Here is a 15,080-nt window from a genome sequence, read left to right on the forward strand (position 1 = left end):
CTTTTAAAATTGATTTTTTTAAAAAGCTGAAAATTAAAACAGATCAGTAATTATGGCGGGGAAAAAAAAAGGGAAAGCTGCCAAGATCCCCTCCTCAAAATAGAAGCAGGTTCAGATATTTTTACTGGTGAATTCTATGAAACTAGAAAATATAAAAAATTTTATAATATTGAAATGAATACAGAGGAAAGAAAAGAAGAAATAATCCAAATTCATTGAATGAAGCCAATGATTAGGGGAAAAAGGTCTGATAATGTTGGCACAAAATTTAAATTACCACTACTTAGGACTCTAGATACAAAAATTATCCAATGAAATATTAACAAATAGCTTATGCCTATTAGAGATTTATTTAAGGAGTGCAAAAATGATTCACAGTTAATGATATTAATCACAAGAGTCAATTAATAATTAAATCATTAATATAATTCAAAATATTTCATCAAAAGAGAAAAGTTATATGAATAATTAGATAATGCTGAAAACGCATGCTTTTTAAGTTCTGTATTAACGTATTTTTCAGAATCCAGAGTGCTAACCATTACACCATGGAACCCTCCTTAATGTATTTTTCAAGAAATAAAAACAAGTTAATTATAAATGTACTTTAAATACAGTCTGTTAACAAGCAGTGATCCCAGAAAATAGCCTCATTACAGAAAGAAGGCATGATGAAAAATAGTGCCAGGCAGGAAGGCAGGAAGCCAGGGTTCTAGATTTACATCTAAAGGCAGCTAGGTTTACATCACCTCCACTGAACTGCAGGCTCATATGTTCACCTGCCTTCCTGCCACCTCCACTGGAATATCTGTTAGGCTCCTCAAATTTAACATGTCTAAAACCAAACTCTAGATTCCTCACCCCAAAGCTATACCCCTCCCAGTTTTCCCAATGTTAGTACATGGAAAACTCATTCCTCCCATCGCTTGGGCCAAAATGCTTGTTCCTTTTTCTCACACCCCATATCCAATCCATCAGCAAATCCTGTTGGCTCTACTTCTGAAACATAACCCAAATCTCCACTTCACTCTAGCTCCATTTGCTACTACATTTGTCCAAGCCACAGTCATCTCCTAAAGCCTCCCAGGGGAGCTCATCATCTCTTCCCTTGCCTCTCCACAGGCCGTATTCTACACAGCACCCAGGGCAGCCTCTCCTTTTCCTTTCTCAAGTGTAAGTCGATCACATTAGTTACTTGTTCAAAACCCTCCAAAGGCTTCCTTCTCACCCATAATAAAATCCCTAGTCCTCACCATGTCCAACAAGGCCTCATGTACTTGGGGGGTTCCCCTTCATGCTCTCCCACTGTTATTTAAATCTTATCTCCCGCCCTTTCCACTCTAGGCACACTCCACCCTCAGCACCATATCTTGAGTTAATGCAATCCTCTATTCACAGCCTTGGTGTTTGCTGGTCCCTCTGTGTGGAACGTACTTTCACCACATACCTGTGTGGCTCACTCCCTCTGTTTTCTCAGGCCGTATCTAAATTATCACCTTGTCAGGGGGGCTTCCCTCGCTTCCCTTTTGAAAGAGCACACCTCGTTACTTTGTCCCCTTATCCTTTCTTTTTCTCCTCAGTACTTTCATCATCTGACATATAATAGTGTTTGTCTCCTCCAACTAGAATATAAGCCCCAGCGAGAGCAGAAATCATGTAAGCTTTGGTTTACTGCTATCTGTCTAATGCCTAGAATAAATGGTTTTTATTCTGCTCTACTTCGTTGTGAGCCCTTTTCATTTACAGTTTCTTCATTAGAAAAATGAGAGAGATCAAATGATAGGATATTTTAGCAAGACAATTATAAAATTTTTGTGATTTAAAAATAAGAGTTCTATTTGTCATTGTAAAAATTCCATGACATGAAACTACTTTAGAAGACAAAATCATTTGAAGTCTGCTACTTACTTTAAGGGTAACAGCTGCTGCCTTGATGATAAAATCATTTACTGATACTTTAATGTCATCTGAAAGAAAAATAAGCTTAGTAAAATTAGTATTCCTAATACAACTTTAACATTGACCATTACAACTTCAAACTTGTAAATTATGGAATGTACTGACAAACAATGATAAAAAAATTACAGGCTTTTGTTTGCTTAGTCAATAAGGTTCCCATGATTAGAAAAACTTACGTGAGGTCCTGGATAAATAATATTAACCATTAATGTAAGTTTATTTCTGGGCTTTGGTTATCAATTTTTTAAACTGTTTAGATATCATATACAAGAACCTGAAGGACATATTACAAGCATAATCAGAAAAAAAAGAACTAACTCCTATGTCTCGAAAAAGACAAATGGTCTCTCTGTGGTGTGTGCAGTCAGGAAGTTTACAAGATGATTCAGTTTCTTCCTCGTTCTTTTCAAATGCACTTATTCTCTGTATGCTTTATAATATATTGATTATACTAGAACAGTGACACATGTAGGTACTTTATATAAACAGTTATATATACATATATGAGAGAGTGTTCAAAAATTTCTTTTTACTAATGGGGTGTAGGTGAAAACAAATTTAACTGCTTTTTAACTTAACAAAACAGGATATAACAAAAGCCAAAGATGAAGCAATGCTGGCATAGGTCCTAGTGTGATGAATAAAATGAGGTTCTCTGTCCATACTTTTATGGTGAATGCATTTGAATCAATTTCTTTGCAGTATACGTAATGATTTTAAGATAAAGCTAGGGTCCTCCCACTTCCTACAGAGCTGATCATAACTAAAGTATTTGTTTATGTCTTTGCATTTACCACTGCACATAACAATGTTGGAAAATGTAAACAACACTCGATTCTTTCTTGCAAGAGCTTATAGAAAAAGACTTTAAGATCAAAATCTAGTCAATGGTATGTGGCAAAAAACCTATCCTATTACTAAAGTATCATGGAATTTTACATGAATAACAACTCATTCCAAAGGTATCCTAGAGACTTCAGAAAGGGATTAGATGAATTACCATAAATCTAAATACTGTCAAACTGTCACAGTAACTGTCAGGTGCAAAGTATCAAAGCTCCTCTAATTCAGAATTCCAGAAATATGTAAACATTTTGGCTTAAATTCCCTTTAGGAATAGAGATATAAATGGACTTACAGTGCTTAGAGGCTTTTAATGATAACCACATAGAAAAGATTTGGTCTGTACAAATTCAAATGTAACAGCTCATGAACTTACTCTGCTTACCTTTCATGGCTCTCTCAGCCTTCTCCCCACTTTATCTACTTACCCACAGGTATTCACAGTGAAGACTTCTAAAACCATCTGCCAGCTAATGACCCCCAAACCTACCACCTAAGTGCACAGTCCTCATTTAAAATTCTGTATTCAGCATACTCCCACATTTAGGAACATTCTTGAGTTAAACGAAACATATTCTTTTACTGGCCTCTACCTATGTCACTATACTCTCCTGGTTTTCTTCCACTTTCTGCCCACTCACTCATTTTTATTCCTTTCCTCTCAATGTTGGCATCTCCCCAGCCTGGAAGTTCCAGTTCCATTTCCAAGGTTTTGATATCATTTATATAATGATGACTCTTCCAAATTCTACCTCTAATTCTGAGATACTGAAGCTTCAGACTTGTATATCCAACTTCTCACAAAAAATTTCTACTTGCATCTCTAACATGCATCTCAAATCTAACATGTGTAAAGTAGGTTTCTCTTTGAATTCTTTATTTTTAACTCTTTATAATGGAGATTTTCCAAACATATTGAAAGGAGATGTTGTTACATTTACTGAGTAGAAAACAGTTTGTAAGGTAATATCAAACATTCTCATTTACACATTGTCGAGACAGAAAAGCAAAGTGTGAAGCATGCATATAGAATGTTATATATTGTAACTTTATATGAGAAAGAGGAGTGAACACAATGTGGGGTGTAAAGATTTTTAAGAAAATTCCTAATTACAAGGGTGTACCAAAACCAGACCATGCAAAGATAACAAATTAATCCACATCTCCTCTGAAATACTGCTGTTTTCTGCCTTATTAGAGTAAGAAAACAGGAAAGTGATTTCCACGTTAACCTCTATATCATGACTAAGCAAGTGTGATCTGAGAACTACAGGAGTGTTTCCAGGGGTCATTTTTTAGAGATTTATCACTTTCTCTAATATAGCTTTCCATTTAGTTCCTTGAACTTTTAAAAGCTCTCAAGTTGTCTTTATATGAAATCCTGAAGATCTGTATATAAACTGAAAAACGTCCTGCTTTCACCTTGGATGTAGAAAGTTACAAAAGAAAGTTGCTCCCATCCTGACAGGGTGAAAGAAAAAGCAGGATAAGTTACAAAATCATAACTTTTCTTAAGCTCATTAGGGAGCTGAGGTTACAAAGCAAACAGGTGAACTGAATGCCAAAGAGTGATAATCCACTCAGGAGAGAGACAAACACAGGAAGTAAATACCCACTGTCAGAGTACAGGAGTGAAGAGGGCAGAGTATGGTACAACATGCACAAACAGATGCGGACTAGCAGCAGAGAAATGGAAACTAAAAAAACATTCAATTGGAAATCCAGAGGGGAAAATCCATGCTAACCAAGATAAAAAATATATATATTTTGCTAAGCTTTGCAGACACAACTAGGAAAATAAATCAGTGAACTTGAAGCTAGGTAAACAAAAATTATCCAATATGAAACATAAAGAGAAAAAAGAATGAACAAAAGGAATAGAGCATTTAAGAGCTTTGGACAATTCAAAAAGTCTAACATTTAAAATTGGAGCCCCAAAGAGAAACCACATGAAACAGAAGATATCATTAAAAATAACTGGAAAATTTTCACAATTAAAGGAAGACAACAAACCATACATCTAAGAAGCTGAGAGAAACCCAAACAGAATAAATACAATAGGAAAAAAAAAAATCTAGGCATACAATAGCCAAATTGGTAATGGAGAAAATCTTGAAAGCAACCAGATAGGGGGAAAAAAAAATATACAAGGGAACAAATATTAAGAATGGCAGCAGGCATTCTAAGACAGAAAATAATGAAATAGTATCTTTATTTAAAGAACTGAAACAAAAACCCTATTAACTCAAAAATCTATATCCAAAAAAAATACTTCTTAAAAATGATGAAGATACATCCATTAGGGTGACTACTATCAAAAAAACAGAAAATAACAAGTATTGGCAAAAATGTGGAGAAATTTCAACCTTTGTACACTTCATTGTTGTTTCTGGAGACAGGTCTTGCTCTGTCAGCCAGGCTAGAGTGAAGTGGTGCAATTATAGCACACTGTAACTTCCAGCTCCTGGGCTCAAGCAATCCTCCCACCTCAGCCTCCCAAGTAGCTGGGACTACAGGCATATGCCATCTGCCTGACTAGTTTTTCAATTTTTTTGTAGAGACAGGGTCTTGTTCTGTTTCCCAGGTGGGTCTTGAACCCCTGTCCTCAAGTGATCCTCCCACCTCAGCCTCCCAAAGTGCTAGGATTACAGGGATGAGCCATCATGCCTGACCCATTGGTGCGCCCTTAGTGGGAATGCAAAATGGCACAATCACTAAGGAAAACAGTATGGTAGCTCTTTAAAAAATTAAAAATAGAATTATCATATGATCCAGTAATTCCACTTCTGGGGATATACCTAAAATATTTGAAAACAGAGACACAAAGAGATATTTGTACAGCCATGTTTGCAGCAGTATTATTCACAATAGCCAAAAAGTAAAAACAACCTAATGTATTTATCCATTAACACATGAATTAACAAAGTAGGGTATATACATAAAATGGAATATTGTTCAGCCTTAAAAAGGAAATTTTGATACATTTTGCAACATGCACGAACCCTGAAGACATAATGCCAAGTGGAATAAGCCAGTCATAAAAGGACAAGTACCATATGATCCCACTAATATGATGTACTTAGAATCATCAAATTTATAGGAACAGAAAGAAGAATGGTGGTTTGTCAGGAGTGGTGGGAAAGAGGAATGAAGAGTATACAGAGTTTCCATTTTGCAGGATGAAAAATGTTCTGTAGATGAATGGTGGTAATGGTTGCAAACAATGTAAATGTACTTAATGTCAATGAACTAACTGTACACCGAAAATGGAAGACTCATGTTATATATCCAACTACAATTTAAAAAATTGTTTTAAAAAGGAAAAATGTGAAAGACAAAACAGACTTTTTCAGACAAAAACAGAAAATTTATTGTCAGTCAATCTGTACTATAAAAAGCATTAAAGGAAGTTCTTCAGGTAGAAGAAGTATAATAGCAGACAGCACTTTAATTCTATACAAAGAAATGAAAAAAGGTACAGATAAATATAAAAGACACTTTTCCCCTCATTTTAAAACTCCAAAATAGTTGATTTGCTAAAGCAAAAAAAACATTAAACATGTATTCTGGGGCTTATATCATATAGAAGTAAAACATGACAACAGCAGTACAAAATATGAGAGGGAGGAAATGCAAGTATATAGTTATGAGGTTCTTATATTAAACATGGAGTGGGGTGTAATCAGGCTGTGATAAATTAAAGAATTATATTGTAAACCCTAAGAAAACCACTGCAAAGACAGATAAGAAGAGAAAAAAGGAGATAAAATGAAGAAATACAATGGAATGATAACAAAGTAAGTAACCAAAAAGATAAGGAAAGAATAAAAGAGGTGGGACAAAGAGAACACAAAGAAAGAACAAAATGGTAGATTTAAATCCAACTATCCCATTAAATGTGAGTGGTCTAAACATCTTAAGAGACTAAAGAATTGGATAAAATAGCAAGAACCAACTACATGCTGCCTTCAAGAAACCTATTTAAATAAACATATTTACATTTAAAAAGTAAAAAGATGCAAAAAGATATACTATAGAAACACAAGTCAAAGAAATCTGTAATGGCTACAGATGTGATAAAGAAGGCTTGAGGATAAGGAATATTACAAGGAATAGATAAGGACATAACATGACTGGTCTGTTCAAGAAAACATAAAATTTCTAACTGTGTATGTGGCTAATAATAGATCTTCAGGATACATGAAGCAAAAACTGACAGAGCTGAAAGGAGAAACTACAAATAAACAATTATAATGAGAAATATCAACACTCCTCTCAAAAGACATAAACAACACTATTAATCAGCTTGGCCTGACATTTACAGAACATTCCCTTGTAAAAATAAAAAAATTCTTTTCAAGAACACATACCAAGATAGACCATACTACAAATACAAAATAAATATCAACAAATTTAAGAAAATTGAAATCATATAAAGTGTGTTCTCTAAACACAATGGAGTTAAGCTAGAAATCATAAAAGAAAGAGAAATGAATAGTTCTCAAATAATTTGAAATTAAGTGCACAATTATAAATAACTCATTGATCAAAGAAATCACAAAAGAAATAAATGAGAAAACATTTTTAATTGAATAAAAGGAAAAATAATGCCAGGCGTGGTGTCTCATGCCTGTAATTTCAGCACTGAGGGAGGCCAAGGTAGGTGAATCACTTGAGGCCAGGAGTTTGAGACCAGCTTGGCCAACATGATGAAACCCTGTCTCTAGTAAAAATACAAAAAATTAGCCAGGCATGGTGGTTTGTGCCTGTAATCCTAGCTACTCAAGGCACTGAGGTGAGAGAATCACCACAGGAGGCGGTGGTTGAAGTGAAGCGAGATCGCACCACTGCACTCCAGCCTGGGTGACAGAGCAAGAACCTGTCTCAAAAGAAAAAAAGAAAAAAAAAAATCAACATCTGTGGGATACAGCTAAAGTAGTGCTTAAAGATAATTCAAGAGTATTATATGCTTATATTAAAAAATAAAGGTCTCAAATGATCCAAGTTTTCACCTTAAAAAACTAGAAATAAAATAGCAAAGTAAACTGAAAGCAAAGAGAAAAAAAAATACAGAAATCAATGAGATCAATATCACAGAAATACTAGATAAGTTAATAAAACCAAATGCTGGTTCTTTGAAGAGATCGAGATCAATAGAACTGATAACCCTTTAGCCAGAGTGATCTAGAGAGTAAAACACACAAATTACTAATATCAAAAACAGAAACATTACTTCAGATAAAATGACAGTATAATAAGGTAATGTGGTGAATAACTTTATGCCAATAAAACTGGTGACTTAGATGACACAAATTTCTTGAAAGACACAAACTACCAGAATTCATTCAAGAAAACAAAAGCTGCATCCATTTTTAAAATAAAATTCATAATTAAAAACCTTTCCAAAAAGAAACTCATTAGTGAATGCTACTAAACAATTAAAAAAGAAATAATACCAATTGTACCCAAACTCTTCCAGAAAATAAAGGAGCAGGAAATGTTTTCCAACCCATTCCACTAGATAAGATAACAATCCGAAAAAATGTCTCCAGAAAAGAAAACTACAGGTCGGCATTTCTCATGGGCATAGGTGTAAAGATTCTAAACAAAATTTTACAATACAGAATCAAACAATATATGAGAAGGTTAATGATTAAGTGGGCTTTATTTGAGGAATACAAAGTTGATTCAACACTTGAAAATCAACCAATGTAATTCACTTTATTAACAGACAGAAAAAGGAAGTTATCTGAAAAGATGCACAAAAAGTATTTGACAAAATTCAACATCTACTCATGTTTAAAACTCTCTGCAAGCTAGGAATGGACATTCTTTCAACCTGAAAATAATGTTCTACAAAAAACCTACAGCTAACATAAAAGACTGAATGCTTTTCCCCCAAGATCAAGAACAAGGCAAAAATATCTGCTTTTACCATCTATATTCATTATACCAGAGGTTCTAGTCAGTGCAATAAGACAAGAAAATAATACGAAGGCCATATAGGTCAAAAATGAAGAAATAAAACTATCAGTTCATGCTAAAAAATCTGTATGTCTCTCAGCAAACTTATAATTGATTTTTGTAAGAAATATTACAAATTTAATAATCTGTAAATGCACTCTGAACAAGAAATATAAAATCAAAATTTGCATACAGAAGAATATCTAAGATATTTATAATCTAAAACATCCTTAAAAGTTTTGGATTTTAAACTTAATGAAATGTTAAGGACTGCTTTGTTTAAATACCATACCAAAGAACATTCAAAACAAAAAATAACCATTTGGTCTACACAAATCATTCATGTGTTCTTACCAAAAAATTGACCTATGTAAATGCTAAAGCACACCAAAACATTAAGACCACTTTTGCTTTTAAAATAACCAACCAAATTACAGTACTTTAGATTTCAATATCCCTTATCCAAAATACTTGGAACCAGAAGTGTTTCAGATTTCAAAATTTTTCAGATTTTGTAATACTACATTTACTGTTTGGGCATCTTTAGTCCAAAAATCCCCAAATCTGAAAAGCTACAATGAGGACTTCCTTTGAGCTTCATGTTGGCACTCAAAAAGTTTCACATGTTGGAGCACTTTGAATTTTTGGTTTTGTGATGCTCAACCTGTATTTTTAAAGCTCAGTATGTAACAGAGAATTGAACACAATAACTGCCTGCTAAATGAATGTTAACTAAATGTACATTATTCAAATATGACAAAGGGGAAATAAAAGCAAAGTAGAACAGAAACCTTTATTCTGCATAAAGGCATCTGTGGTTTATTTAATACTGTGGAACCAATTCACTTTTTCAAGGAAAACATTACTAATTTTTTTTTCTCTAGCACAAATATACCCATAGTAGAGTGCAAGTACATTACGAAATTGAAATTAAAAGCTACGTTGTGTAATTTTATAAAGGATTTCATGACAGTTAAGTTAGCATGTGTTTTGTATTAAGTAAATTCAATTTTACTAACCTTTGACGAGATCTTGCCTAACTTTTAAAACAGCTCCAAGGTCACAGTCAGCAGTAGCATATGCATGAGGTACAGTACTTTTAGATTCAGTTAATCTCTTGGCAATAACTCTTCGAATATTGCTGGCAGGGATTTCAGTGAATGTGCCCTACAAAAAGATAGCAACCTGTCCATTAAACCACAAGTGGAATAGAAAAATGAAACAAAAAACAAGCAACTTTATAAATGAAATTCATTCTTGATGACCTAACTTATTAATTAAAGATTAATACAAGAAAAGCACGATTAAAATTCTTAGTATAAGGGAAGAATATGAAAAAATCTGGGATATTTTGGTTTTATAGTATGTAGCTACAGAAAAAAGTAATAAAATTCATGTTTCAATTGTGAATGGGATATCTTATGTTACTATGTTTAAGATGATAAAAAAGAAACCTACCAAATAATTCCTCCATAGGTGTGTTTGTGTGTGTATACATACATACACACACACCATACACACACAAGGAGCAATATATGTATGTGTACATACATACACAGAGAGAGAGGGAGGAGTGAGAAGAGAGACACAGACATAAGCCATCTGTAAGCAGCTTTTGTTACAAATATCACTTAATAAAACTGAAATGGGCTGGGCACGGTGGCTCATGCCTGTAATCTCAGGATTACTTTGGGAGGCTGAGGTGGGCGGATCACGAGGTCAAGAGTTCAAGACCAGCTTGGCCAACATGGTGAAACCCCATCTCTACTAAGAAAACAAAAATTAGCTAGGTGTGGTGGCGCATGCCTGTAATACTAGCTACTCAGGAGGCTGAGGCAGGAGAATCACTTGAACTGGGGAGGCAGAGGTTGCACTGAGCCAAGATTGTGCCACTGCACTCCAGCCTGGGCGACAGAGCAAGACTGTCTTAGGGAAAACAAACAAACAAACAAACAAAAAAACCCTGAAATAAAACAGCCAATAAATCAACAAACTATTAATATATAGTTGCCCTTTGACTTTTGATGGGGTGACACTCTGATGAACCCATTGTAAGTTGAAAATATCATAAGTCAAAGTGCATTTAATACACATAACCTACTGAACATCACAGCTTAGCCTTAGCCTAGCCTACCATAAATGTGCTCAGAACACTTACATTAGCCTACAGTTGGGCAAAATTATCTGGCTACACACTACATTGCAAAGTAGCGGTCGTTTGCGCTGATGATCACACGGCTAACTGGGAGCTGTGGCGGGCCACTGCTGCCCAGCATTGCAAGGAAATACTGCACTGCTTTCTACTGAATGTATGTCACTTTTACACCATCATAAAGTCAAAAAATTGTTAGTCGAACCATCTTTTCAAGCACACATGGAACATCCACCAAGACAGGCCATATTATAAACATAAAATAAATCTCAATAAATTTGAGAAGATTGTTCTAAAAATGAAGTGTGTCTCAAAGTGCATTCTCTAAACACAGTGGAGTTAAACTAGAAATCATGAAAGGTAACTGAAGCGTCTTCAAATATTTTGAAATTAAATTCACACTTATAAACAACTCATGGATCAAAGAAATCACAACGGACATTAGAAGCTCAGAGACCTTCTATACAGGCAATTCAATTATTTCTATTTGGATTTGTAATTTTTAAAAATAACATGAGGATCTTATTTCTTAGAGATTCATAATAGAAAGTATGAACGAGATAATAAAATATCCCTGTAACTTCTCTGCAGTTTTTTCATTCTGTTCCTTGGACCGCTCAAAAAAGCATGATAGGCTTTAAATTATATCTAATTCCTTTCTGTCCTTCACTCTATTTTGGAATTTCATTACAATCACTTCAAGATAATACAAAGCAAATGAAAGTGCGGCTGATTTTATTTTTACAAATATCATTAAATTAAACACTTTATGTTAGCAAAGTACTTGGTCAAGTAGAATAAATGCTCTCTACACACTATAAGAATTCGAAAGTAAGGTTTACCTTCCTAACTTGAATAACTTTTTTTTTTTTCTTTTTTGAGATAGGGTCTTCCTTTATTACCCAGGCTGGAGTGCGGTGGCATGAACACAGCTCACTACAGACTCAACCTCCCAGTCTCAAGTGATTCCCCAACCTCTGCTGCCTGAGTAGCTGGGACTACAGGCACACACTACCACATCCAGCGGATTTTTAAATATTTTTGTAAAGATGAGGTCTCACTATGTTGCCCAGGCTGGTCTTTGAATGCCTGGGTGCAGGCAATCCTCCCACCTCAGACTCTCAAAGTGCTAGGATTACAGGTGTAAGGTAACACACCCAGCCTTGAATAATCTACTTTTTAAAGATATATGATCGAACTATACATATTTTATAGTCAATATATGTTATATAGTGGAAGAGTGGACTATACACTCAATATACATAATGTCTTGTCCAACTGCATGTCCTTAAAGACTAGGTTATTCAAGTATGCAGTATATTAATCATTAATGGATATTTGAAAATCTGTTTCCCATGAAAGTTGTACTGTTTTCAACTCTTTTAAAGTATCATATAGTATATAGTTCTCCACTAGGAGTACAGATTTATCTATTTTTTTTTTTAAGTGCCCATTCAATTTTAAATAAACTTGGTTATCCTACACTTCTTCTGATAGGAAGTAAATAACCTGAATAGGAAAGGCACAGAGAGACAAAATGGAGGAATTTGAAAACAAAAAGGGGCTGTTATGCTGCATGCACCTGAGAAGGAAAGAATGACGACCTATATAGTTCTTTATAGGGAGATTATCAATTCCCTAGTTAAAAAATAGAACACATCCACAAAAGGGAGCTAGTGTCAGCCACTAATTATTAGTATCACACTTAAGAAAAGACATGAAACATGAGATTGTAGGGAATATATGTTACTGAAGTTGTGGAACCTATGGTAACTTTAAATTGAATTATAGTTCTAACGTTTATTTGGAAGTTAACATACAAACAAATTTTGGTTTCTGATAGGAAATCTGTAAAACAAAGCATTTGGACTGTTTTTTATTTATCACTGAGTTACTACTGAAACAGATTAGTAAAACTAATCTGTTTTAAATCTATTCTTAAAACACACAGTAATTGTTCTTATTTTCTCTCTCACTTAAATCTGAAAAATAAAAATCCAGGCCAGGCATGGTGGCTCACGCCTGTAATCCTAGCACTTTGGGAGGCCAAGGCGGGTGGATCACCTGAAGTCAGGAGTTTGAGATCAGCCTGGACAATATGGTGAAACCCCATCTCTACTAAAAATACAAAAATTAGGTGGGCGTCTGGTGTGCGCCTATAATCCCAGCTACTCAGGAAGCTGAGGCAGGAGAATTACTTGAACCTGGGAGGCGGAGGCTGCAGTGAGCTGAGATCACGCCACTACACTCCAGCCTGGGTGACAGTGCAAGACTCGGTCTCAAAAAAAAAAAAAAGAAATAAAAATGCACTTAGAGAACATTACCACTGCACTGGGTTGTCCAGGAGTTGATACTGGTGGGATCATAGGCCGGGGATAAGATGGCCCAGCTGTGGTCTGTAGGGGCGAAGGTGCTGTGGGAGTGGCTGCAGGGGCTGGAGTTGGTCTAGACTCGGTAATCTTGCCCGTCTGTTTCAACTGGACAAGTCTGAGAGCATCCCTGGAAATAAGAGCAAAGGAGATAACCATAACTAGCAATAAGGAATATAACAGAACTTTCAGAAAACGTAGATGAGACGTGGAGAAAAGATACACAAATATACAGATGTCAAGGTTATAATTAAAAACCAATTACTTGAGCTAGAAAATTAAATCCTGTCTCTTACCTGGTCTGCTGACGATTATTTGTCATGTTTTAATATTTGCATATTTTCAAAAACCAAACAATAACTAAAATTTTATTAAAATTGGGCATAAGTATTGATTTTTAAAAAGGAAATTAGTCTTTTTTCTGTACAGTGGATGTTATTTGGTAGATCAACAATTAATTAAACCATATTCTCATCCTTCATACTCATGAAATAATATTCACATGGCATTCAAAAAGTGTCAAGTTTATTGTAAATATGGCTTTCACCGGGATACTTCCTACATCATTGTTCACTTATTGTTTATTCATTGTTTATTATAGTGCAGATCAGCTTATTTATGACCAGGAAATCAAATCATTTTAAATTTTGCTCAATATGCCATCAGTACAACCTAATATAACAAATCTAACCCATGATATATTTTAGAACGAAAAATAACTAGTTACAGACTTGCCTTTGTATTACTCTGTAAAACAAAGGTATTTTTGTCTTGTAAGAAGATATAATTAGATTACTAAATATGCTAAGCCCTCAACTCACTATGCTAAGTTACAGTGGTATTAGGCAATATATTTTCTTAAAATAATTTTTGGGACATTTTAATATCCAGTAAGTATTTAGGAAAGTATTTTTTCCAATTTAAGAAAAAAAAAATTGTTTTATATAACCTAAAAAAAATTCAGGGTGACACAAAATCTAAAGAAAAATTATTTCTCAAGCAGTTAATATTTTGGTGTTATTTTTCAAAAAAACTGATGAAAGATTAAAACCTAGAACCTGTTGAGCATATTTGAGAAGACCCTTTTACTTGTGGCAACATGGTAGGAAGAATTCTGAGATGGCCCCAATATTCCTGCCCCGGGTGTACACACCCCATATAATCCCTCTTGACGGTATCTGGCCTGTGAATACGATGGATGTCACTTCCATGATTAGGCCCTATTATGTGACAAAATTGGTGGCATTTTATAGATATATGAGGCTCCAAATCAGTTGCATTTGAGTTAATCAAAAGGCAAACTACCCTGGAGAGGGCAAATACATCAGGTAATCTCTTAAAAGAAATTAGGCCTTCCTGGAAGAAGAGACTTGAAGTAAAGAGATTCAACTGCTGGCCTGAGAGAAGCAAACATGCATGTTGCGAACTGCCTGTGGAGACCACACATGGCAAGGCCCTGCACATGGCCTCTGGGAGCTGTCACGGGTTCTTGGCTGAGAGCTAGAAAGAAAACAAGGGCCACAGTCCTACAGTCCCAAAGAAATACATTCTGTCAACAACCGCATGAGCTTGGAAGAGGACCCCAAGCTTCACATGAGTCCCCAGCCTTGGCCAACACTTTGATTTCAGCCTTATGAGACCATGAGTTCAGAACCTGGCCGTGCTATGCCAGGACTTCTAACCTATTGAACTGTTAGAAAACAAACAGGTATTATTTTAAGCTGGTAAGTTTATTGTAACTTGTTATGCAATAATAGAACACCAACACAAGTAGGAACACTCTAACTGAGGTG

General features: G+C 34.9%; 1 protein-coding gene across 5 annotated transcripts in view; it reads right to left on the minus strand.

Moving 5' to 3' along the window:
- LOC105471551 (pyruvate dehydrogenase complex component X) overlaps nt 1–15,080 on the minus strand; it is a 74,136-nt gene that overhangs the window by 12,793 nt on the left and 46,263 nt on the right. For all 5 annotated transcript variants that reach the window (XM_071074884.1, XM_071074883.1, XM_011724077.3 and 2 more), the window contains exons 6-8: nt 13,243–13,417; nt 9,786–9,933; nt 1,909–1,967 (exon numbers count right to left, since the gene is read on the minus strand). In XM_071074884.1, the coding sequence (XP_070930985.1) occupies nt 1,909–1,967; nt 9,786–9,933; nt 13,243–13,417 (382 nt within the window). The remainder of the gene's footprint in view (nt 1–1,908; nt 1,968–9,785; nt 9,934–13,242; nt 13,418–15,080) is intronic.

Source organism: Macaca nemestrina, chromosome 12 (assembly GCF_043159975.1).
Source record: "Macaca nemestrina isolate mMacNem1 chromosome 12, mMacNem.hap1, whole genome shotgun sequence".
In the NCBI taxonomy this organism is placed as follows: domain Eukaryota; kingdom Metazoa; phylum Chordata; class Mammalia; order Primates; family Cercopithecidae; genus Macaca; species Macaca nemestrina.